This window comes from Pocillopora damicornis, chromosome 8, assembly GCF_964200805.1.
Source record: "Pocillopora damicornis chromosome 8, jaPocDami1.2, whole genome shotgun sequence".
NCBI lineage: Eukaryota > Metazoa > Cnidaria > Anthozoa > Scleractinia > Pocilloporidae > Pocillopora > Pocillopora damicornis.
This window is the reverse complement of record NC_142677.1, coordinates 14105115-14130725: the sequence shown is the minus strand read 5'-3', so window position 1 is coordinate 14130725 and position 25611 is coordinate 14105115. Positions and strand designations below refer to the sequence as shown.

The 25611-nt window shown below is 38.2% G+C and overlaps 3 protein-coding genes across 12 annotated transcripts; 2 read left to right on the top strand and 1 right to left on the bottom strand.

Annotated features, from left to right (window-relative positions):
• Nucleotides 1-1282: 1282 nt before the first annotated feature.
• On the top strand, nt 1283-4767 carry LOC113669008 (RYamide receptor-like). Its single transcript, XM_027184995.2, has one exon. It carries the CDS (start codon nt 1414-1416, stop codon nt 2416-2418), a length of 1005 nt encoding a protein of 334 aa, XP_027040796.2. The 5' UTR covers nt 1283-1413; the 3' UTR covers nt 2419-4767.
• LOC113669007 (ephrin type-A receptor 3) lies at nt 3530-20288 on the bottom strand. Of its 10 annotated transcripts, none has more exons than XM_089214115.1 (10): nt 19998-20288; nt 19499-19601; nt 11806-11928; nt 9093-10753; nt 8831-8907; nt 7789-8446; nt 7096-7248; nt 6262-6609; nt 5431-5769; nt 3530-4797 (listed from the first exon to the last, which is right to left on the bottom strand). In XM_089214115.1, the coding sequence occupies exons 4-10, from the start codon at nt 9190-9192 to the stop codon at nt 4544-4546; spliced, it is 1929 nt and encodes a 642-aa protein (XP_089070241.1). In that variant the 5' UTR covers nt 9193-10753; nt 11806-11928; nt 19499-19601; nt 19998-20288; the 3' UTR covers nt 3530-4543. The 10 variants fall into 10 exon arrangements, with proteins under 10 accessions (XP_089070241.1, XP_089070245.1, XP_089070243.1 ...); XM_089214119.1 differs by having other exon boundaries at nt 9093-9257; XM_089214117.1 differs by lacking the exon at nt 19499-19601.
• Nucleotides 14797-25447, top strand: LOC113669049 (ephrin type-B receptor 2). The gene is made up of 6 exons (XM_027185041.2): nt 14797-15134; nt 15263-15342; nt 21186-21840; nt 22420-22572; nt 22897-23298; nt 23830-25447. Exons 1-6 carry the CDS (start codon nt 15047-15049, stop codon nt 24492-24494), a joined length of 2043 nt encoding a protein of 680 aa, XP_027040842.2. The 5' UTR covers nt 14797-15046; the 3' UTR covers nt 24495-25447.
• Nucleotides 25448-25611: the final 164 nt, after the last annotated feature.

Genomic DNA, 25611 nt, shown 5'->3' with positions numbered 1-25611 from the left:
TTTCCTTTTTAATAACCTAGGTACACGGCTTGTAACGTACAGCAGGTGTAAGCCTTAAGATGCAACTCTCCTTCGTATCACTGTCCTTTATGCTTAGGGGGCTCAAGTTCAGTTAACTGGATCATTCTCATCAAAGTCATAATGATAAACTCCTAATATTATGAAACAACATCCATAATGATTACAACTAAATCTGTTTATTTTTTTGGGTGCTGCATCATTACCGTGTAAGTCCTACCAACCCAAACGTAACATCTTTACACGTGTGGTTTAGGATATTAAAGAAGGCACTATTGATTAAATCAAACTTCATCCCGTTTTTTACAAAAAATATAAAATGCGATTTTTTTTCCTTTTTTTTTTGTCTAGAGGATATATACAGTTATCTATCCTTTATTCAAAAGATTTTCCTATCAGTGCAGTGAAAGCTAATTACTCGTGTCTGGTGGCTATCTGGCCTCTCTTTCAAAACGAGGCCAGATGGGAGCTCGATTACCTAAAAAAAAGGAGATACATTTACATGATAATAGACTAGAAAGTACAATGCATTAATAATTGAAAAGTTTTGTGGCCATGGAGGCTAGAATAAAGCAACAGCAATGAGATGAATTACTCATTCGTGTAAGCCAAACTTGCTTTTTTTAGGTAACGCATTGTTAAATTGAGTCACCGTTTAGTACCTTTTCCTTTTCCTATTTTTTTTTAAGAGAGCGATATTTCTCTCTTTGCTTTTGTACCCTTATTATTTGCACTTAAGGGTGACACTTTTCAAGTACAATTTCCGTTTAATAAAACACTTCCGAGTAATAAGAAAATCCACCAAAAATCCAAATGATAATGAATGTAACCCGATACACAAAGGACAAAGGCGACTGGGTGCTGAAGGCCCGAAATTTTCTCCACTTAAAATTCATAACCTTTTTGTTGAACTTTCGGCGCCACAGGTTCTTTCAATAGACGCTCTGATAACACCTATAGAAATACAAATTATCAAACCAATCCCGCAGAGTTTCTCACCGAACGTTTCGAAAATTTATTTTGCGGCTTAATTCTGATAAGTGAAATGCACTTCGAAGTTACTGTCTACTTTTTACAAAACAGCTGTGTCATGCACGAAATTTCGTATTTATCTTGAGTCAAAAATTATATTAGTTTTAGCGTAATATCTTTCTCATGACTGTAAACAATGTATTGACAAAAGGAAGTTACTTTAAGTAACGAATTAATCTTTGTAAAATGCATGCACAAACAAATCAAATCATTACCGCCTAAGTCAGGGAAGTCCATTGTGATAAGCTGATGTTATTACAAATTGAAGGTAACTTTTAGTTGGCTTGCAACCTTGAAGTCGGATTAAGAGACTAACTTTTGAGGAGCAAAAAAACGTGAGCTTTCTGTCCTTCAAGTTTCACTATGGTCAACTTCTCACTTGACAATTTTTTCGACGATGCAAACTTAAATGGACCGGTACATAACATTACTTCTGAAGTAGGTTGCTTCGATCGCAATAGCACGGCCATACGAGTGACAAGAGTCGCTGTTTACTGTGTTATTATTTTGGTATCAGCCCTGGGTAACACCATGACAATTATGGTAGTGCGGCGTAACAGAACGATGCGAAAATCTTTTCACTGTTTCATTGTGAACCTGGCAGCTACAGATTTGATTATCACTCTGGTGTACATGCCACGGCTCATTGTTATGTGGTTACGAGGAAGTGAATGGTTGGTGGAAGACACGTTTGGCTCAGTGCTATGTAAACTCGTTCCATATTTACACGGCGTCGGCATTTTAGTTTCGATTCTTACGCTGATGACATTGGCCATAGATAGATTTTTTGCTATTGTCTTCCCTTTGAAACAGGAACTATTCACTGTCAAATCTTCGAAGTTTGTTATCGCGCTCGTTTGGTTCGTTGCTTTGGCCGTTCGTTTTCCTTACTTTTATTCACTTAGGATAACGTTTCACGAGGAAAGAGGCGAATTTACATGTTCTGCAAATCTTACAAGAACATTTGAACGCGTAAACGCAAGAGAAATTTATTACACTTTCCTTTTAATTGCCTTTTACGCTCTCCCATTCACTGTCATCCTCGCCTCTTATTCTGTGATAGTGGTAACCTTGAGGCGCTCAAAAGTGCCTGGCGACAAAGAAATAGCCAAGCTTGTAAAGAAAAGTCGAGACAAAGCAAGCAGAAAGGTAATACACATGCTACTGACGGTCACCGCCGCTTTTTTGTTTTGTTGGTTGACATACTTTGTTGCGCAAATTGCGTTTAATCCAGTGCCATGTTATTTAAGATTTTGGCGCATTTTTCTGGCACACAGCAATAGCGCTTTCAATCCTTGTTTGTACGCAGTTTTCAACGAAAAGTTTCGAAAAGGTTATAAACGTTTGCTGTTCTGTGGTTTTCGTTAGAAAATTTGACAATCATCCACTACTAGAGAGCGAGGGCATGAACTCTTAGCATGAACTCTTGGTACGAAATAACCAGAAAGGGGACATCTGCGAAATACCTTTAGCAACTTTTCTTGACTGCAGATATTTTACAAGTTTTGTAAACCTGGAGAGTTCGTAAAAATGGATCTCGTTCAGAAATGTATTGGAAAGGTTCTTATGCTAAAGAGAGGCAACAAACGTGGTTTGCAAAAAATTTATTTGAATGTGTTGTTAATTAATTTGGTTGTTCATCCCACCTGTACTCTATTTAAGCCAAGTTTAGCGTGTGTAAAAAAATTGTTACGGAGAAACCGGTATTTGCTTTTGTGTGAGTGGTGAAGGATGATTGAAAATTATTTTTTTCTATAACTATGAGACCCTACATCAGGGCGCCAGTTTGTTTCACTGCAGGGTTGATGTGGAAACACATTGAAGAGACCATAAGCTCATAAGATAAGCTAAATAAGTAGATTCTTTTCTAGAAATAAGCATTTCTATAATACATGTACATGTACATCTAAGGAATGAAAGAATAATTTAAATTCAAAAAACAAAAAAAATGAACCTGTTTTCTGGCGTGCGACACATGGTGGAGTAACACCATTGAGGAGATACCTCCCGTGAATAGAGTGATCTAGAAATATTTAATTTTGATTTTGCAATTATCTTTTCAAACTGAGAAATAATTAAGTAATAAGAGGAATAGATTTTTCCCAGAAAAAACCAAGCAATTCTTACTAATGTCAAACAATATTAGGGCTAGGAAGGTTACAGTCGAATCGCTTGATGGAGGTGCAGAAATCACTAATGGCTGGAAAGCGATGTAGGTAGTCTGAAGAAAATGACGTTAAAAAATTTGTGATTGATTCGTGGAATTTTTAATTTTGGTAACATATTTGAAATAAAGGGTTGCCATCGGTGCTGTCATATCATAATGGCGTTACTTGGTGCAATCAGACTTGGTTAAAAAAAAACAAAACAAAACAAAAGCTGTTGTATGCATCAAATATAACCAATTCGACCGAAAGTGATGTTATGTTTGCAAAATAAAGCAATAATTTTCCTTCTGAGGAAATGAAAACACATGTCATTTTTTTTTTTTTGTATTCCTGGCACCTTTACTCTGTTATTGATACAGATAATGAAACAAAGAAATTATTGGAGAGTAAAAACAACATATATCAATTTCACTTCGGCGGCCCTTAAAGACATCGAAGAAAAACCAAAGATCCCTCAAATATACATTTCTTGTTTTCATAAGTGAAAAGTGCTCGATTTTTTGTTTCCCCAGAAGTCAAAGTGACGTTCACTTTTACCAAATTTCTGTCCAATATTCAGTTGAAGTCAAAACTATGATAATTTTAAGTGTAATACAGTAACACATTATTGAATCCGACATTGATTTTGTGAAGGAAGAATGCCCCGTAGCTAGGACATCTGGCATAACTTTTATAGCCAAATAATTCTCCTGTCTAAAGTTATTTAGACAGGAGACTTGGACACCCCTAAAAAATGCGTGAATGTAGGCAACCCAGGGTATCCTTTGGGTTGCCAATATTCCAAGTCTATATACGTTAAAATTGTTTTCAAATTGATAAACAAATGTCTAAGCTATAATAAAATCAATAATACTTTATTGTAATCGAACGCAGTAAATTCCTTTTTTTATCGTGCTGCCGTGCTTCGTCGGCGTTTGATGGCAGAACAATTCATAGAATAACAAAGAAAAGGGATTATAGATATAATAATATATAATAGATATCGAATTTTGTTTACAAAATAACTCTTCAGTCCCATTATAGATAGATAACTAAAGACAAATCGTTAACCCCTGGTCTGCCCAAGATCTTGTGAGTAATTATTCCTACTGTCTGACATACAATTCTTTTGATGTTAGTTTGGAGAATTTGGTTTTGGATCAATAAACTGATCCACTATTAGCTAATATAATTGACATTTTTTTTTAATTCTCATCACCTATCTGCTTGATATTGTATTGATATTGTAAGGAGAAATTCTGTCTTGGTCACTCATGGGAAATTAGAGGCTAACAACGAAATCACTTCAACTTTGATGCTGAACCATTCCTGCATTCTGGCAGTTTTTAACGCATTTGATTCCCCGCTGTAGAGTGGTCAATGTCCTGTAGTATTTCTTCCATAATTATTGTGTTGTCAGTATTTTCAATGGAGTAAGTACCCTCGTTAGAGCCATTATTATCTGAACCCACGGATTTGCCAGTGTTGTACCAGCGTCTTCTGAGATGGCAAGTGACCAGCAATATAATCACAGCAACAATGAATAATATTCCTGCCAGTATTAAGGCAATTATTGTCGGTAGGTTAAAGAATTGTCCACCTGAAGTAAATACAGTTAAGAATTTGTAAGTTACTATGAATTATTTCTCCTCATCTTTAAAAGAATTTGAATACTTCAAGGTGCCTAAAATGGTTGTGACAGATTGTAGATGGTCTTTCAAAGGTGACTGAAAGGCAACTCTGCCATTTTGAGTGTGTGAGTTTCACAGTAATATTATTTACTCGATTAAAAACCTGACTGGTGACGCTAATGGCTGTCTATTCCCTGATAGATGGTGAGGAAAGCAATTAATCTAATCATGAGTCTCTCTCATCATCAAGTTTTTAGCGATTGATAGATTTGTTTCAAAACAATTAGAAGGCCCCTATCCAGCTTTTTGACTGGCTGAAGGCATTTTTAGAGACCTGGAAACGTGCTTACCTAGTGCTTTAACGTTACGAGGTTAATTCTTGCTTTTCCTTTGTTATTTAATTACTCGTGAGTATGTCGTAAAAAAATTCCAATTTTTGTTTCAACCTTTGTAAGAGTTATATCGCTGAGTCAAGCGAGCGAAAAAAGATTGCAGATCTGGGCCTACGGGTCATAGGCTAGCTATGCACCTCATTAGATTATTCTCTTTGGATCTCTTTTCCCAAAGTTATAATCGAATGATAAATATCTTGAATACCTTACCCTGAGAAACTTCTGTTGAAGCACTTGTCTCGATCAACACTGAAGACAACGCGGTACGGTATTTCCAGACATACAAAACAAACTTATACAGTGTGGATGGTTCCAGCTCCGACACAGTCACGTGGTTGTCCTTGAGCCCTTCTTTACCCGGCCAATACCGTATTTTTTCCCCACAGGATTCTGTACATTGGTGATTAACACTGTCTCCGCCTTGATCACATTTAAAGCAGGATATTTCATAGCGATCATAGCTTGAAAACTCGTGAGGATTATCCACGGAATTCCATGTTAGAACAGCTGTAGTGTCATCAATATAGGTCTTATCCAAAAGCATTTTAGCTGTAATAAAGAGAGACATACTTTTATTGAGAATATTTCATTGGCAATGCCTACATTGTGTTGCAATTTCCACACGGGCTAAGCAGTATCAGAAAATTAACGAATGAGTGCAGCCGAGAGTACCTCTCCTTATACGTGAATAGAATTAAGGAAATAATTTTCCGCACTATTGTCAAGTATTTTATTTAAAGCAGAAATTTGATAACCATGCACTCTCAACAGGCTATTAGATCAAAAGAAGTGAACTAGACTCCCTAGAGAATGCTACAGGGCAAACCTGACCAAGGATTTCAAGTGAGATTTAACAATAATGTGACGTAAATCAGATTTTGAATTTATTGGGAAACAAAGAAAGGACTGCATAGCAACTTGACTTTCTTGTTCAAATTAATTTAAGTGTTTATATATAGACTCTGTCCATAATGGAAATCTGCCTTAGCTCTCCACTAAACTTTATGCAGTTTTTTTTATAAAAGAATACAGCATAGTTACCTGAAATCCTTGTTCCAAACTGAATCTCAGCATTCCTACTCGGACTAGGCCCATATAAGTAACTCACTCCGTTTTCAGCAGTAACCCTAAACATGTATGATGTGTTGGGTTGTAATCCTGTCAGTGTAACGTGCGTAAAATGATTATTAAACCTCACCGGCCAAAATTCTAGTTTCCCACCACAGAGTTGCTTGTTTCTGCAGCGTGGACCTGGATCACATTGAAAGCAGTTGATGTCGTAGACGACGTCTTCTCTCCCTCCGTTGTCTAAAGGCGGCAGCCAAGCAACAACGATTACGGATTGGTCTTGAAATATTATTGATAAATTTCTTGCAGCTGATGGCGGTGCTGAAGCAAATGAAAGAAAACGTGGAAGATTGTTTTTTTTTTTTTAAGAATCAAATGGAAACTTCGGACTATGTACAATATCCGACAACATTCTTGGTACGTTCCACTTCTTTTGAAATTCTTACTTTAACTTTCATATATCTCCTTCTTCCCCAATTCAATGTAGTCTGGTGTTAACATAATGACGACTAATTTCATACAACATTGTCTTAGGGGAAAGGGGGCCTTTCGCGCAACTTATTAGTGATGAATTACAAGATTTCTGTTGTTATTTTGAGTGAAGGGTTGCCAATCATCAAGCAAACGGAGGCGTTTTTAGTTATACTTATTTACTTTTCTATTTAAGGTGTAAAGCAAATCGATCTCATATTTCCGTGGGTCTGTGACTGAAACTCTTTTTGTCTCCAACACAATGTCATTTGCATAGCATAACTGAACAGATGCCAGGCATTATAGTGCCTACTAGCAACATATCGTTTGCATTACCTGTACATTTTCCTTCTTTTTTGTCTTTTGGGCCCCGATAAAATCCTGCATTGCATTCACATTGCTGTCTAGAGTTGTTGGAATTAGTATTCACCGGGCAGCTGCTGCACTCTGAATTGCTTAGGCTGGGTTTGAATTTTCCACTAGGACATTCTGTGAGCAAAATTTTGATTGAAAATAATCAAATCAATTTGTTACAACCTAACTATGTATTCAAAGAAATATTGCTTGCTTTTTCTTCTAATTTCTCTCTATCAGTCTGCATGTTTCCTTGTCTATCTCTTTGTCTGTTTGTCTGAATTGCCTCCTGTTTGTTCGCTGACGGTTTTCTAGTTGGTTGGTTGTATAAATGGGGCACCAGTAGTCATTCAGTCCGTCTTGCAGTCTCCAAGCCGGTCTGTCTATCTTTCTTGCTGTCCTTGCGCTTGTCGATCGATGTCTGCCTATCAGCCTGTCTGGTTACCCAAAAGTCCATTTTGTCTGTTTTTCGGTAACTATGTTTGATTTAAACGTTTAATCGTTTGCCTCGGACGTAGAGTCAAGATACTAACTGCTTTAATCAACATCGAGAGACAAAGTTGAACGGCTAAACATTCATTTATCTATATAGCCATGATGAACTACAACATATTCTAGATTTAATTAATACCTCTAATTGTGAGTCTACATTATAATAGGGATCAAGTTATGTACCTTGGCATCCCTGAGAAGTGATTTGATAACCAGGTTTACACAGACAAGTAGCGGCACTTGCTGGCCTATTCCAGGTTCCATTGCTTTGACACTGCATGTGTAGTGTGTTCGCGTTATGCGGACTCTCTGAGTTTACTGCACAGTTACCATTTACCTTGACGGCATGTCCACTTGGAGGAGAAGGGGTTCTATTATAACTTGCCCCACCAATGATTTTCCCAGGACAAAAGTTGGAAATAACTTGAACTTTCCCGAGTGCGATACACCCTCCTATGTCCCGAAATCCTAAATAAAGTCCTTTGCTTTGAACAGTGAGTCCAACTGCTGCTTTGTTTGTTATTCTCGCCTGAGCAGAATTCCACACGTGAATAGGAGCGATCGTTGCAGCGAACGTAAAATGTCCAGCCAGAATCATTGATTTCTGCACTCCAGATATTAACCTTTGGTCTGTTTGGTAGACATATAACATGAATGATTCCTTGCAGAAAGGAAGTGACTGACGGTCACATTGTCTCGCAGTGAATTCTAGTTGAACAGTTACTGATACTGCGCCTTGCAGGTCAATGAAATTTGAAATTAGCCAACTGTTGGTGCTTTTCGTTGCAGTTTCTGGAAGATCACAGACGAGGTACTCTCCTGTTTGTGAACTGCGGCCCCACTAAAAAGAAATGACAGAAAAAATGACTTAAAACCGTTTATTCCACCATAATGACCAGATTCTTGCAGCTTCAAGTGGCCACCTCATTGCCGCCAAAGCTTATTCCATTCCCATTGGCTTGAAGTGTCCAGGAAAATTGCTGTGTGCTCTTGGACAGAATGATAAACTATCTCATCCAACCCTCATCAGGTTTCCCTCTTAGTTCCTAGCTGCCCATTTATGCATACTCCTGTGACGGAATGAGGTACTGTGACGCTGTGGTTTCTTGCCCAAGATCACAACAAAATGAATGACACCGGTTAAATCTGGAACTTGAAATCACAAATATTGAATCCCACATTACTAAGCCACTACATTTAGATCACTTTGAAAGAAGCTTCTTACCCCGCTACCAGTCGCCAGTTCATATGTGGTGAGCCAATCCCATGATTGGTCGTATCGAGAATGAGAATCTAGAATAACTAAAAGACAAATAAGAGAAAGAGGCGTTTCAATCCAGACACAGGATATAGCCTCAAGTTAGCATTTTGACATCGGAAACTGACACGGAAACATTCGACTTCATGAGGTCCGTTTTGGAGAACTATAGTAGAAAAAGCACTTAAAACATACCATTGGTTACTTAAATACAATTGCATTGACTCACCCGTCTCGGAGGAAACAAGACGAACGACCAAGATTGCTTGAATCAACGAAAGTAGAGGTATCGTCTTATGGCGAAGAAACATTGATCTATCAATCTCCATGTCTTTTAACGGTGCCTCAGACGTGATACGCGAATATGTACAGTGTAATGATGTCCTTGATATTCCTTATGAAACAAAACTCGAGATTAGCGAACTTTAAGCAATTAAAGCCAGCCGAAAGCTGCATTCAAAACACATGGTTCGCTTTAATCGCTGTTATGAAAACCAGTCGAGCTGAATTCGACATGATAAGTTCTCTAATTGCAAAGCCCACTACTAAATCTGTGATCCTAGACACATCACGTCATCACGTACCCACGTACCCGTCCATGCATGTAAAGTCCGAAAAATGTCACGCATGTACACCACCCTTGTCACACTTTGCAGATACTTTGTGCTTGCTTCACAATTAGCATGTAGGACAGGCGTAAGTTTTTTGTGTTTTTCATTCAAAACGGAGGCAAGAACGAGGCGAGCGCCGAGTGCGAGTCACGCGTGAGGGGAGGAGCACCTGAGTTAAAAAACATTTCGCGCTTCTCCCCTCGCGCGTGATTAGCGCTTCGCGCTCGCCTTGCGCTTGTCTCGCTGGCTACTTAACACTTTGCTTCACGGTCGAGAATAGACATCGTATTTTCTATGTGGATATAGGCAAGCTTATTTTTCCTACTTGTTAAAACTCCCTGACGAAGTCTCCCATTGTCAGACGAAACGCGCGGGAGAATAAACTAGTTTTTACAATTTCAATTCGTACAGTGCTGCTCATAGGGCAGTAGTTTATCATTGAAAAAAAGGAAAATGGAAATACTTGACTGGATCACCCTTTGTGTCTCTTACCCAGGAGTTGGGGTATCGGGAATCGTTTTTCTTTTTTTTTTTTTTTTTTCAATTACCATAAGCGCATCTCTTTGTCATAACCATTCTTGAAGTACACTTAGGAACCGAAATCGTGCACTTGTGTTCGAATGTCCACTTGTGTTCGAATGTCCACTTGTGTTCGAATGAGTCACGTCAGACTACAAGTGAAATCTAACGCCGAAGAGGTGAATTAATCAATCATCACTCACGCTACTCAATCTCGTAACATAAAACAATTAGGTGGCGATCTCTGTAAGAGCGGTCCAAGGCGTTTCGCATCGGAAAAAAGTTTTGCCCGTTAAACTATCTTTGGTAGTAAGTAAATAAAACCATAAACCACATTGATTTCTGGGAATACGTTAAAAAAAAATTTGAGAGCTCTCAATAAGGCCTTTTTTTGACCTCTTGCGACTTCGAAAATTTCAAAAGTTGACAAGCTTGCTGCTCGTAACACACTACATGCAAGAAATCGTTTGTATTCCTAAATGGTGTGATATATAAGGGGTTTGGAAAGCATATTAATTTTGATACGTGTGTAATGAGAGGTTCGCCATAATTTATCTAAAAACACTTGTTAGACAACTTTCTGAAATGAATCATAAGTACTCTTTCTTTCTTGGGTGATGTTTCTCAAGTCCAGACCAGACCATCAAAAACTCCATTTGATTTATTCTAGTAAGATGTTCGAAAGCATAGAAATTTAAAGACATCTTGCGCTTATTAATTTCTGACTGCATGTGCCTACTTGAATAGCTGTAGAGTATTGCTGTAAAAAAAACAATACGGTATAAAATAAAGGGATTGTGATGAACAGCTCTTGTCAAAAGGAGGATTCGCTTAGAACAGAGTTTGTACACTGGTCAATTGACAGGCTGGAGACAGGGCAGTAAATTACTAGAATAGGTACATGTAATAAATGTGCGTCAGATGTGTTATTACACAAAACTTCGCCGCCTTGTACGCTCTACGTACCTAGCACAATCAATATACCTATAATATTCGAGCTTTCTCCACGTTAAACTGTTTTGTCTTCCTTTTTCTTTTCTTTTTCAATTTTTTCCTTTCAATTTACGTTCTTCTACAAAGGATATGTTGGATATGTTTAGAGTAAAGCTCACATGTGAGAACTTTTGACGATGTAGCTTTTACGCCGGCTCAAATCGATGACAAGTCGAAATGCAGAGGTTGGCCCCCCCCCAAAAAAACATCAATAAACAAAAAAACAAAAACAAAAAATGATTAATCCGAAGAAACTCGATCAGATTCGTTCGAAGATGGCCATATTCTTAGCTGAACCAGAGACGAGTCACCATAGCGTAACGCCAACGGCCTTACTGGAAGGCACAGAAGATACAAAAATTAAGAGAACTACCAACGCCTAAGCGATCAAACCTCGTCTTAAAACCACACACTGGATACGATTTTCAAGCTCACTTTCATGACTGAAAAAGGGGTTATTACAAGCTTTTGTATTCATGTTCTTGGTAGCAACGATGGTATTTCATTGTTGACTGAATATTGCATGGACTCTAAGTTATTAATTGAAGAGGCTCTTAATGTTTTGTTGACAATTGCTACACTGATAATCTAAATAAATCTAAATAAGATATCTTACAAGAAAACAGACGGGTCAAGCGCGAAATGTCTCCATCCTCTCCTCAGTGTCTCAAGTTTAGCTTTCTGTTTGGTGTACGAGTCTTCGCCACCCTCTTTTTTATCATGGGTTAAAAACACTTAACGTTCTTGTGACAATTCACTCAAAGATATGCAATCGCAGCAAATGCTTATTGATATGATTCTAAAGGCAATATAACCCACCTTATGCCGCAAGGAGGCACGCCAATGTAAGTAGGTGCGAAATGTTTTTAGTGTTAGTTTTATCAACTGAGTTAATAATAAAATCTTCCCTTCCTGAAGTAGCTATTCCGAAGAGATCATGGCCTGTGGAAGAAAATGTAAATTTAGGAAAAACGGAACGGTGTAAAGAAATGCAACCATCCCTTAATTAACATCGTAACACGGTCATACAAATGGGATTGAGCTGTGCTGAAGCAGGTAGAATTATTGAGTTAACAAACTGACTTAGTTCAAAGATGCAACAGAGTTCCAGATGAAATAATCAGAGCATCCATTGTCCCTCTTCGACGCGCCATCAGAAAACCACAGTTTGTTTCTCTGGGCCATTCTTTACTGGGGGTCATAATCTGTGCTCAAATACTCATCTGGTGTCACTTATTACATCGAAATTGCTTTTCTTTAAAAATTAAAATGATTTCAGAACTTTTACAGTCGAGAAAGAGGCGTGTTTTTGTTTGGAGATGAATTAAGAGTTAATTAGCGGCAAGTACATGTCTAATCTAGATCTTATTGCAGGGAGTAAGTTTCTAAAGAAACTGTGGTGCTGCGTCGGTGGGAGAGTATAGAAGGTAATTCAGTGCATCAATCGCTTTGACGAAGGGCTAACGCTCGAAGCGTCAGCTTTTTTACTCTTTACGGTGGCCAATTTACGTTTTCAACTCAGTTGTTAACACTAAATTACCTACTAGATCTTATTTCATTCGTGAAGAAGCTCGACCAATTGAAAAAAAAAAGTCAGAACGAAGCAAAAATCTCAGGCCATCCTAAATTAAACGCTGAGTGTCGAAGAAATAAGGTAAACTTATTTATGAATGACATTCGTTGCTCTGAGTTTGAAATAAAAACTGTACTAATAATGTGAATTGGCAATTGTAAAAATATTCCAAAGCTGCAGTTTTGAGCTCGCTTGTCATGCTAAAACAAAGTACGGAAAGTATATAAAAAACTTTACCCTTTTTGTTCTTCGTTGAATATTTGACCGGAATTTTCTTTATTAGTTTAATGAATAACTTTTTCTCAAGACTTGGAATGATCTTTGCTCTGCTCTATGTTCTGGTATAAACAGCGACAACTTGAATAGCAGCCACCACTTAGATTTTCACCCAACAAATGATTTTTGCCAAAGGTGGTTAAATTACGGCCACAATTCGGCCAGAATGATCAGTTATGAGGGTTTAAGAACAGATTCTACGAATTTGAGCGAAACAATTCTGTGAGAGCCTTTGATAACTGAGGAAGAATGCCTAAACGTTTATAACAATGGACAGACATTATATTATCCTGTGCGGGAGTCAAATTTTCGCTACAAGAAGGTGTAATACTAATTGTTCAAGCGCAGTCTTTCTACTGGAATAAACTTGCTTATCTTGATTCAATAACGCACAGATTGATTAATACTCTTCCTTGGTATGTAAAATTCAGCGAGTATATTGTCATTTATCTCACCTTTTAAACCCGTTTATCGGGATAGACCTGTCATAGCTGATCAGGTCCTGTAGTATCCAGCCTCTGGATAGGCTTTTTGACCTCCTTCGAGATTCAGATTTGATCTATTTTTAAGCGAAACGTTTAAAAGATCTGCACTTCACTTTGTTGATGTAAAAAGAAAGCCCTTTTGTTTAGTAAAGATTCTTATCGGTCTGGAAATGACTTAATTTTGATTCACAAAACAATAACTGGTGATAACACTTTACAGTAAAAACATTTCCACGCTGCAGTGCTAACAAGAATAAAACAATCAAACTGTATTCTTGTAAAAATTGAACGAGACTTTTGAATACAAACAGCTTCCGACAGATCAAGATCTTACATATTTAGTATAGCTAGAACTTGTCCGGCTCGATCATTTTGGCCTCAGGAATTCTTGGCTCACTGAATGTACTATTTCACTTTATGTAACCTTCAATAAAAGTGTTGTGTCTTGTAACCTAACTTACAGGCCACCCTTAAACTCTAACATTAAGAAGGAATTCAAGTTACGCGAGCTTTAGTTATCAGCAGACAATCATGATAATTTGATTATTTCAGCTCCAATTTATCTGATCTGGTAATCGACTATTTAATGCATTTTCGATGGCCTAATACCGAGCGACCGCTTCACCTACACTGAGATCATGTAGCTTTTTTTGATCAAATTATCAGCTTAAAAACGCACGTTTACGCTCGAAATTTATTGTCAGAAAAGCATCCTTTTCTACACTGTTTAAAAAGCGAAAAAGTGGGAAAAGCAATGGCCACATGATTTGGTAGCATGCCCATTCTTAATCGAAAGATGCGCATTCAGCCACAGGTGTATGACTAGGCCGATGCGTGTGGTTTTCGAGGTGGAGACATTTGATGTTCACAGTGTTTCCCTTTACCCAGGAATATAGATGATCGAGTAGTAACTTTGTGATGTAAGTGAAATCTAACGAGTAACTGGAGGGGTAAATCAGTTATGAACTCTAGGCATCCCATCCTAAAGGAACAAAATCCTCCTAATCCGTTATTTCGTGCAAGATAATCCAGGTTAGTCTTCGGCAGGTGTGCGACTTGATAGCCCTAGTGTTCAGTCTTTCCCTAAATCATCCGTCTCTCGTATGTCTGGGGGCTTCATTATGTCGAAAATCGTGCCATGCCTAATGCACAGATCATCCTATTTTAGCGCTCAGCCAGTTTTGTGAGTTTAAACCTCTTGGGAAATTTTTCACTTAATGGCGTAATAATTACCTTTAGCTTAATCCGTTTAAGCGTAAACGTGACGGAAAACTTACCGTTTGCTTTGGTTTTGGCCAGTCTAAATTTAAAGAGAGTATTCTGAATGTAAAGTAATAAAAGTATCATTTCAGGGTTATTTCAGTACAACGTTGCTTTGACACCTTGTTCACATCCCACTTACGACGTCAGCGTCATCGATCATTCCAAACAATTTACCATTTGACGTTTTCTATTACATTCAGCTATTGGTTTTTTAATTTGCATAATCCGCATACACAAAAGTACAGAGTTAAGTACAAGATCTGTATGTCTTATGGTGACTAGCTCCACTGTGGACAATCATTCGTGTTCCTTCTCTGTGCGTGTTGAGAGATCGCATACTAAAGTTGCGCAAAATTTGTGAAATTCTACGTGAAAATAACAGTAACTAAGGAAATTTTGGTTGAAATCCTTTGTGAATGTAAGACGCGAAAAGTCTTAGCTTTGAGGTGCTGAAATTGCCGATATGAAATCAAAGGAGTTCAAACAACTTTTGGAAGTGGTGTTTCTTGTTTCCATTGGCCTGACACATTATAAGGCCATGGCAGAGAGAGGTATGTACAAGAAATGTTCATCGTTGCTTCAACTCAACTTTTGTTTTTCCACCAGTTCTGATCAGTGTACAGTTAATCAAGAGAGGAGATTTTGTTTTAATTAGTTTATTTTTGAATCACAATTTCAGCTGTTCTCTTGAATAAAGACAAAAATGCACCCTCTTCCTGGCAATGGTTGACCCGTTTTGAGTTCGGCGTATGGAGTGGGGTGAGTATTCGCCATAGGCAAATTTATGTCTTCTGCGAAATGAATTATTTTATTCCCTTCTGTAAAATTCGCACAGCCTTGTTACACACGTCGCTTAGGATGGCTAAGGCCTAGTTGAGAATTTTGCCAATTAAGCTTTGTTCTCTTGTGTTATACCTGATTAAAATTATTTTTTTTTATATACAAAAAAAGAAAACCTATTAGTAATTCAAGAGATTTGATACTAGGCGGCCGTGTTTCATAGGAATAGCTCGAGGCCAAATTTTAAGATTGCGTACCATGTCACTGTTTAAGGTTCGGTATGGAATGTCAATATTTTTTTATTGCAATACGAGGGAAGCACGTTTAAGTTTGAGAGCCGAATCCAACGGCCTTAAACAACTTCTTTGTACGTCAAACCATTAAAAAAACATATACCTATCGTATCTTAGGAAACTGATTCACAAAGCGTCGCAACGAGTACGGCTGCCATTTGTCCCAATAGATACAAAAAGAAATAAATGTGATATACGCAGGTCACAGGTCAATATTGATTCGTTACAATTTATGTCTATGCGTTAGCCAATGAAACCCCTTTTGACATGTGGGTCCAATATTCAAATGCATTTTAGGCTATAAATGTTACCAGATAACCAACTCTTAGTGATAATCATTGCCCTCTTTTATTCTCTGATAGCACAATTATTAGCTCCATCGTTTACTCAATATCCGTGAAAACCATGTCGCTTTGTTAATTTGGATATTTTATTATCCTCGCTGGAATGTTATAAGAAATGAGCTCCCTTAAATTGCGTGTCGTGCCCGTACTAATTCACGTATTAGAAATCTGTCATGTTTAGGTACGGGATAGGTACAAACAGTTGAACGAAGTGCTTTCAGTTTCTTGTATTCCAGACAATTTTGTAATACCAAAACTTTCTCTGAAAATAATACTTAAAAAGATGCTTGTCTTTCGACGAATAAAAATATGACAGATTAGCTCATTCGTTTTCATTTATCCTGTGACAGGCATTGTTTACCGTCAAGCAACAGAACGTAAACAAATGTTCTTAGATGACTTTTCGAACACGTTTCTAGCTTCTTGTTCTTTATTCAGTGTTTCACAAAGTGGCAGAACCGTTTACTTCTCCGTAAAGAGTTCTCTAAACAAGTCAGGACTGAAAAGTGAGCCTTTAGGCTATCCAAGAAGACCTCCTCGGAGTTTTTATAGTCATCTCTAATTGTTCTCCACACCTCGTGTTCGGCAGTACTATTGTATTGTGATAAACACAGAATGTTCACTGGGTTCGTAATAAAATTTCTTTGTAATGGTCACAAAGCGGCCAGTCCAAATCCGTATAATTTAAGATTTACAGCTTGAAAGCGGCGTTTTGACGCATTTAGTCGAGTTTAAACGGGAATTCTTAAGAAGATGAATTGTGAAGTTCTTCTTTGAAGGTTCTCTTTCCCCTAAAACTTTCATTTTTTTTGTGAAACAATCACAGAAAACCATTTCCTAACGGGGCCACCGATATTAAAATTCGCTACTTCTTTCTTCTATTAAAATATGCTGTCTTGATGACTAAAGTGCAAATAAGTAATATCCCTATGACAAAAGAAGACCAAGAAATGCCTCGCTCTTTATCATTTATGGACAGAAATGCAAGGAAAAATTCAAGTTGGACCGTAATTACTCCATGAAATACTCCGAGTGAAGCTGCGTGCAATGTCTTGAAGACCAGTTCTTGATCTTGCAATCTAGGGGCTAAATTGATTTTTACTAAAAAGATTCTAAGGGTCTAACGATAAGCTAATCAGAAAGCAGACTCGTTTGAGAGAATTTGATCAGCTGGGTCCACTCTCACGAGACCATAACTTAATTTCATATCGTGATCAATTGCTCTGGACTTTTCAGGCGGCAAGTTCTGTCACAAGAATGCTGCGCTTATTGTCCTTGGATCCCGTTAGATCGCAGTCACGAGGTCATTATAGTCTCCGTAGATAAGGTTAGGTTTAATCGAATCTGAAAAGCTAATGATTCTAATCGCGTTCGGAACCCTTCGATGAATCGAACTAGTCGACTCTTTTAATACCAAGCGATTTAACTTAAATTTAATTAGCCAAACCTATTGAGCCCGAAGCACAATTCATACAACAGCAGTTTGTGCCTTTTTAAACAGGAACTAATTCCAATCTAAACACTAGAGATTGTAAATCCTTTAATCTTTTCGCTTTCTTGTAATTGGTCTTATAGATGAGAAAATTAAACCATCTGATACTGGCTTTCGGAAGATAGACGTCGATATAATAACTCGCTACGTCACGTTTCCGAAGATTTCGTAACGTTTGGTATTAAGCTATATCAAAACGCACGCAAATTCGGTAACATACCCACAAACTGTCTCAAATGTTACAACCCAAATCCGCACCATTTGCGATAAGGGTTTCGTCATTAAAATATCAAACTACCTATAGACAGTTTTTTGCAAAGAAAAAAACACCCCTTTTCCTTTAGTCACAACAATATATGTGACATCTCGATGGGCAGTTGAATTACATCAGTTCAAAATTTTATTAGGGAAAAATTCTTTCTTACAACAGTTTTTGTCTCTCAAAATTTTATTAGGGCAAAATTCTTTCTTACAACAGTTTTTGTCTCTACGACCGAATCTTACCCCCTACTTAGTAAGGAAACAAAATTAATTTAGTCCACAGCTTTGTGCATTGGTATTTTCATAATAGCGCTCTCTTTTATGCCGCTCCCTTTATGTCCATTCTGGTAACGCCTCGTCGTCCACACACAAATCCAAAACGCATTGAAAATATGGATTATTTATCTCTCTGATGCAGTGACCCTTTTCACTCTTGACGCCATTCCCGACATTTTTTAGCGGAAAAAGAATATTTAATTTGGAAAAACTTTCGTGCGTACTCACTTTCTATAAAACTCTTACTGGAGATCAAATTTTTGAAGTGGACTAACTATAACTTCACTTTTAATAAGTCGCACTCCAATAACTTTTTGCAAGTGCTCGAATTTCTTCTAGTGAAAAAGGGGCGCTGGTCAGCAGTAAAGTATTAGCGTGCAATTCGAGCTCTTACGTAAAATCTGCGCAAGTTTGATCAGTTCGCAATGATCAAAAAAGAAGCAAGCCTTCTTACGGATAGCTAAGCCAGGTTTGTTTCGATAATGGGGGCGTGGAAAATAAGTTTACCCACCCGCGCGCAGCTCGTAGCGCGTGAGATATTTGCTTTACAGAATACAGAGGCCGGAATGCTTAGTTATTTTGTTCTTTATCAATGATTCTCTCTTTTCACTTTTTTGTACGTACCAAGATACACAACGAAAAGACAGTTACAGCCACTTAGTTTTCGAAGACAAAACATCAGTCAATTAGAATACATACAGTGCTGGCTATACCTTACGTTAGAGTTAGTAAAGGGAGAACCATTACAGTGTGAATGATTTGATCATATTGTAATAACAATTGACAGCTTCTGTATTTGTTTATCACCTACTGTTAAATATAACGAAACAGAATGATTCCATAGCATGTCACAGGGCAAGGATGCACTGGGTCACTCGCTTAGATTGCGTAGGAATCGTTAACGTTAATTTTTACACTGCGTTTTTGCTTTCCAAAGAAGTCACAATGCTTTTACTTTCTAGCCTCAAAGGTAAATCCCAAGTTTGAAAAAATGCAGTGGTAATACAAAATATTAATCTTTTCTGTAAACCTAATCAATTTTTCCTTTTGACGTTTTCGTGAGGGTAGATAAACCCATGCGTTCTACATGATCAACTTAGAGCCCATCGAGCTACAATGCTTTCAATTCGCATCTCCTTGACGAGACTCCTTTTAATGAATCAATGAAGTGAAAGGGTCGGAACCTTTTGAATTTACTAAAATGACGCAATTCAGAGACGCTGATTTGATTAACTGGCGCCAGTAAATTCTCTAGAATTGCTGTTTTCGTAGATCAATTATTCGCAAACAATGGTTTATTTTCACATGTCCAAAAGGTTACGTATCCAAATATTTTCTTTAATCGTTTCGCCGTTGAAAACAACTACTTGCCCTATGAATGGTATCGCCACTACTTGTAATCCCGACATGGTAAAGCATCGTTTAAGACTTATTATCGCTAATAGACTGAAAGATTAGTTGAAACCTACCACTAACTAAACTCTGATTGTTCCGGACGACGTTCGGATAGTTTGGCTCCATGAAGTCGGGAGGGTTAGTGTTCTGCGAGGCCAGCCTGGCGCCAGATAATGACTGCGAAATCGGTTTCAAATGCGAAGTTAATCCGTCCTGTATCTTGTAATTTACCACTACCGTCCCACTCTAAAACCCTTGTATTCCATTTGTCATTGAACGGGCTTTTAAGTTGTGATAATTAGTTTGCGAAGGCTCTCGGATTTTCTTGTGCCAAAACTGAATTACGTAATAGCATTGTATTCCATCGATGTTCTAGCACTGCACTTATTCGTATTTGGTTTTCTCTTGTTACTAAAACTCCGTGAGTTCTTGCCAAAACGTATACGTGTATTAAAGAGTTTATCTTGTCTTAGAAAATAATATCATAAAATTCTGTAATATTCTACAGGTTTCGTTATGGGGCCATAATGAATAATCTGACATGAGCCTCTGTAACGTAATCACCACACTTACCTCAATTTACTTTTGAGTTGGCAAACAGTGACACAAAGCATGGCTCTTAAACAAAAAACTTCACCACCTCAATTAACAGCTAGGAACAAACAAATCGATCTTCCTAATCTTTTCAGAGAACTTCGTTCATACACCAGCGTATTGGAACTCAACACCGGACAAAAATAGAGCGGCACTATCTTTCAGTGCTTTTTAAAATAACATAAGAAAATTAGACCTGCTAAGTCTATCTTGATCACAATGTTTTTTTAAAAACAACAACAGCAACAATATTTGTTTTGTATATCTTCTGTTTCATACTTGAAAACTAGCTTGAAAGTGTTTTTCACTCATAGCTAGGTGTATTTACACAATACACCAGTATGTGTGGATCGCGGCATGTACGTTATTCCCTCACAGAAAAGTAAAATTAGCCTCAAGGGTGGTAAACACATTCTAACCTCTTCCGGCACGATGCAAAGCTACACGGGTGTCTCAATAACTAAGACCAAAGTTCTAAGACCTCGAAAACTTATCGATGAACTGTCTTTGACTCTGTTTGACCATCTGATCCCAACAAGGAGAGCTGACCTCAAGTACCCTCCAGTTCATCAAAACGCAAAGTTTTCGAGGTTTTAAATCTTAGGTCCTACTTGGGTGATTATAGTAACTGCGCTTAAAAGAACAAAACTATTTAGCTGAAAGACCAATCGATGTCTAGTTAACATGGTGCCTGAAAGAGAATAAAAGATAACTAAGTAGAAAATAACACATTAATTTCATACCAGCAGGCTGATAAGTCAGCAATATTTATTGGTAAAAATCTTACAAAGCTTCATTCATTCATCATGCTAATTCGACCCACCCTGTTCCCTTATATTCGTGGCTGTCCATGGCCGGTCAACGCGGCGTTTTATCCTGGCCAAGAGACTTATTCGAGACTGTCCTTTCAAGATTTCTGAGCATAGGGCTCATCCTTCGCAAATTTAAATTGTTAGCGGCCTGGCAATCTATCGCGAAAAGATTTCCAACCTCCCGTTTACGAGTTACATTTATACAATAAAAAAAATTAAATCTTTCTGTGACAGTTTTTTATCTAGTCTTTTTTAGTAACTGTTTATTGATCAGTGTCGTCGAAGCTTTATTTCTTCTTTTCAACATGATTCTTTCAAAGAGTATTGTTGTGATATTATATTTATTTGATTTCAGTGGTCCCAGGATGGAATCCGTGGATCTTACGCTGTGTGCGATCTTTCAGAAACGAGAACTAATCATACAAACAGCTGGCTGATCTCAGAGTATGTTGACCTACAGGGATCAAACGAAGTTCGACTCGGGCTTACATTCATGGTTGGAAAGTGTCCGGCTGAACTTAACTTTTGCAAAGAGAGCTTCAGCGTTTACACGCTTCAAACGGAAGGGCCTTTTGCAAGTGGCGTAACTAAGCGCGATATTGAATGCGGTAATTTCACATTTGTGGAAACCGTCAATGCCACCAATCTTTGGACGCAACAGGATCCTTCCCAAGTCAATCAAGTTAATTTGACTTTAGCTGTTAATAGTTTCGGCATCTACTTTGGGTTTCGAGACACAGGCGCCTGCCTATCGCTTACATCTGTTACTCTGTCATACTTATACTGTCCAATTGTTGTCAATCAGGGAATTGTCTTCCAAAAGATTGCTGCGCCTTCGTCGAGCCAGCAAAACACTACTGTCAAAGGCAACTGTTCTGAAAAGGCATCGCCATATCCGAGCAACAGCACACTCTCTGTTACGTGTCTTAGTTCTGGTCAATGGATGATGGACAATCAGGTCACATGTCAATGTTCAGTTGGATATGAATTAGTGGGAGACAAGTGCGTCGGTAAGAGGGACTTTTGTTTTCAAATACGCCCTTCTTTGCACATCCACGTTTTCCTCTGACAATTTAAATTAAATTTCTCAGACATCGAAATTGGTCTAGCAGTGTACCTATACAAGTTCCGATATTCATCTGTTACAACCCCCTATGTAGTGTTCTAGAAAAATTTAGCTTTATTTTCTTTGTGCACCCTTCACAACCGTGCTTGTCTTAAAAGTCCTTGGAAAATTTACTGTTGGTTCTCCTTACGCGATTAAGTCACTGCTAATGAATCTTGAATGCAAAGCAAACAGTTTTCGACCCTATCATTCTCAATTTGTCTTAATCTTCTTTATCACCAGCCATCAGCTGTACTCCTTGTTCATTTTTTTTGCTTTTTATTACCTCTTGCGCGTTTCTCTTTTTTTCCCGAACTCATAAATCGAAAACTATTTCAAGTTTATCTAGTTTGTTCTGCCTAAAAACTTACCCGAAATAATTATAGCAACGCAGCTCCTTCCAAGTCTATTTGGTTCTAACGACCTCAAAATTCAGCTGTCAATTTATTTCTTTCTGAATTTTATTTGTAAATGTGCTTTTCAGGATGCCAGACAGGCCGATATAAAGCGTCAATTGGTAATGACTTTTGTGCTACATGTCCTGCTAACAGTGCACCTGATCCTAATCATAGTTCTTGCATCTGCAATAATGGATTTTACAGGGCCCCTGAGGATGCTGTGAGTGATGATTGCACAGGTAGGAAAGTGCTAATTGTAGACGGTTTCTTACTGGTAAGGATTGCTTGACTCTGTCGTTGACTTGCACCCAGATTAATTTTTGAAACGTCAGTTCCAGATCTTTTCGGTAGATCCTACAAAATATCATCTGTTCACCATCCTGGCTATCCGCAAAACCAATCAATTAAAGAATCATCCCTGCATTTGAAACTAACGTTGCATGAAAAGAATTAAGTAAAAGAAAACAGAGCAGCGTTCTAACATACATATCATAAATCATCATACTGGTACGACACACTTTTGATTTGTTTAGAAAGTAATACAACTGTATTTATGTTATTAGCCCCTCCTTCAGAGCCCAAAGATATCAACATCACAGAACTTACAGACAGCATTGTGGTGGTTGCATGGTCTCCGCCTGCAGACAACGGAGGGCGTAATGACGTTAAATACGACGTTCAATGTACTACTTGCTCAAACTCTGGTTCATGTTCAAAATATTGTAACGGTGCACAGTTCTGGCCTGGTTCTGTAGACCTAACCTCGCTCCAAGTGACGATAACTGGTCTCAACTCAGATACGGTCTACAATATATCTGTGATTTCCAAAAATGGTGTCAGTGGTCAGGGAGGAATACAATCTCTTCAACGATTGCACAAGACTTTCTCTATAAGAAAGAATGCAGAAACAACTACTAGTCCCGGAACAACCACCGCCGTGATGGAGAATTTTACGACGACGGAAAGTACGAAACGTAACAGCTTTTGCTATACAAGAAAACTATATGCGCATTTCCCATCCCCCTTTTCCTGCACCCTACACCATTTTTCCTTATAATAAATTACAGCTTCAACCCTTTTACTCCCAGGATCTCATTAGTAATTCTCCTTACTGTCTGCCATACAGTTCTTATTATGTTGGTTTGGAGAATTTGGTATTGGCCGGATCAACCAATAATCCCCAAATTGATATTTTCTTTATTCTCATCACTTGCCTGCCTGGTATTTTATTGAACTTGTAAGGAGAAATCCTGTCTTGGTCACTTATTAGAGTTTATGGTTTAATCATGCGAACGACTTTCCGAGCAACCATCAAACTCTCAACGTCTCTACTGACGCGATTCGGCTGCACCTGCTAAAGATTGTCACGAGACTTAAACAAAAGGGCTCCTTTAATTGAAGTTGGTATCTGCGGATGAATAGAAAATGTTATTCAATTTTAAGAATTCATTTGTTACAAACTGACAGTTTTTTCTCGTTTTCTTTTACACAAACAGCACGTCCGGTTTTAGGCACTGCAGGCTCTCAAGTATCTACCGCTATCGGCATTTCTGTGACTGTCACCTTTCTCGTCTGTTTCATAATAGCAGTCGTGGTTTTCTTCTTCCTGATGAAAATTTTCAGAAAAAGACTTTTCGACAAGGAAAGTGTTCAGAGTTCCTCAACCCAACTGACTGAGTTCTCGAGGAGTGAAACCCCATCATCGAATATGCAGTCGGTTGTTACTTCAGAAGATCCTAAGGAGAACGATAATAGCCCGGAAACCTCGCAGCCTGCAGATAAGGAAAAAGTTAGTCGCAATTTCACAGTTCCACTTATCAAAATCAAAGACTTTGAGTCTAATTCGAGGCCGAATTCTGCTGGAAGCAGTCACTCCAGTTTGCCCATTCTGCCCATTCTGCCTCAAAGAAAAAATAGGATTCTTCCCCATATTGACTGGACGCCTCCGCGGTCCATAACGCCCATGTTGCTCCCAAGGAGAAAGGACTCACTACAGATGGATCTTGATGACAGCCTAAGGAAGGGGGACTCATTACAAGTGGATCCTAATGACAGCCCAAGGAAGTCCCCGGAGGGTTCTGAACGTGCCAAAATCGAAGTAGAACGGAGTGCGTCCGTGAACAGCTGGTTTCCAGCAGAAGAAGTACAAGTTAATGTCTGAGATATCCATCGTCCTGTGCTGTCCTATGTCCTGTGGATTCAAATCAAATTGCTAACAATAGAGTCCAATCGGCTGTTTTGTTTTTCAAAAATTGTTTGGCTGGACCGTTTAATCGGTAAATGAGGAAGATAAATTCTGAAAGCTGAAAGAGCTGGTTCTGGCCTAAGTAACCACGTCTTCCATGATAACACTACTCAGTTTTCATGCTATCAAGCAGACTATTCACTGATGCGGGGAAGTCGTTTTGACTGCCAAATGTTGTAATGACAGTGCAAGAGTAATACTTTTAGCTTCAGTGAAAGCTCGCGAGACAAGACAACTATCATATGCGTCCTTTAAAAAGCTGAAATACTAGCTGTTTTATTTGCACTAAACCTATATCAAAATTGTCAATATCCATCGCTGGAAATCATCAATGAAGAGTGTAGTTTACGTATAATAAGCATACCGCCTACGTTATTGTTTTTCTTATGAATAAGAAAGAAGACCTGAGATGCTGCATTTTTACAATGGCAGGTAGCTCACTCGGGAAGTTGGCAGGACCCTTCAGGGGTCAAGTGCATTTACATAAGTTCCTAATGAACAGTTTGAATGGTACACGAGAATTAATGAAAGGCCCTAACGTTCATAGTACAGCAGTGTGATGTCCCCTGCATACGCTTCTGGTCCTGGCCATCCTCGATCCAACAATACTCTTTGAATTAAACTTTTGCATCATGAATGCAGTTCCATAACAAATAATGAGTTATTTGTAATATATTTTGCAGTCGCAAACAGGAATTGTTGAACGGGCGTAAACCGAAAACTTAGAAAGTTTTCATGTAAGCATATCTGGCGGAGACAGTTTCAGAAGAATCTCATTCTAAGCAGAAATCCTTCAGCTGCAACTATTTATAAATGAAAGTTCTTGGTCACGTCCACGACAAACAAGAAACTTAAAGATATTTATTTGATGCGTGTAGTATTTTACTAATTTGCAGGCCTTTATCAACTGCCTCTCTTGATGGAAAGAATCAATTTTAAAAGACAACCCCTTCGATTCGTTAGACGAGTTTATGTCGCTGAGAACGAGAGGGCTCCATGATAATTTGGTTTCATCAACTGAGTTGATTGTGTA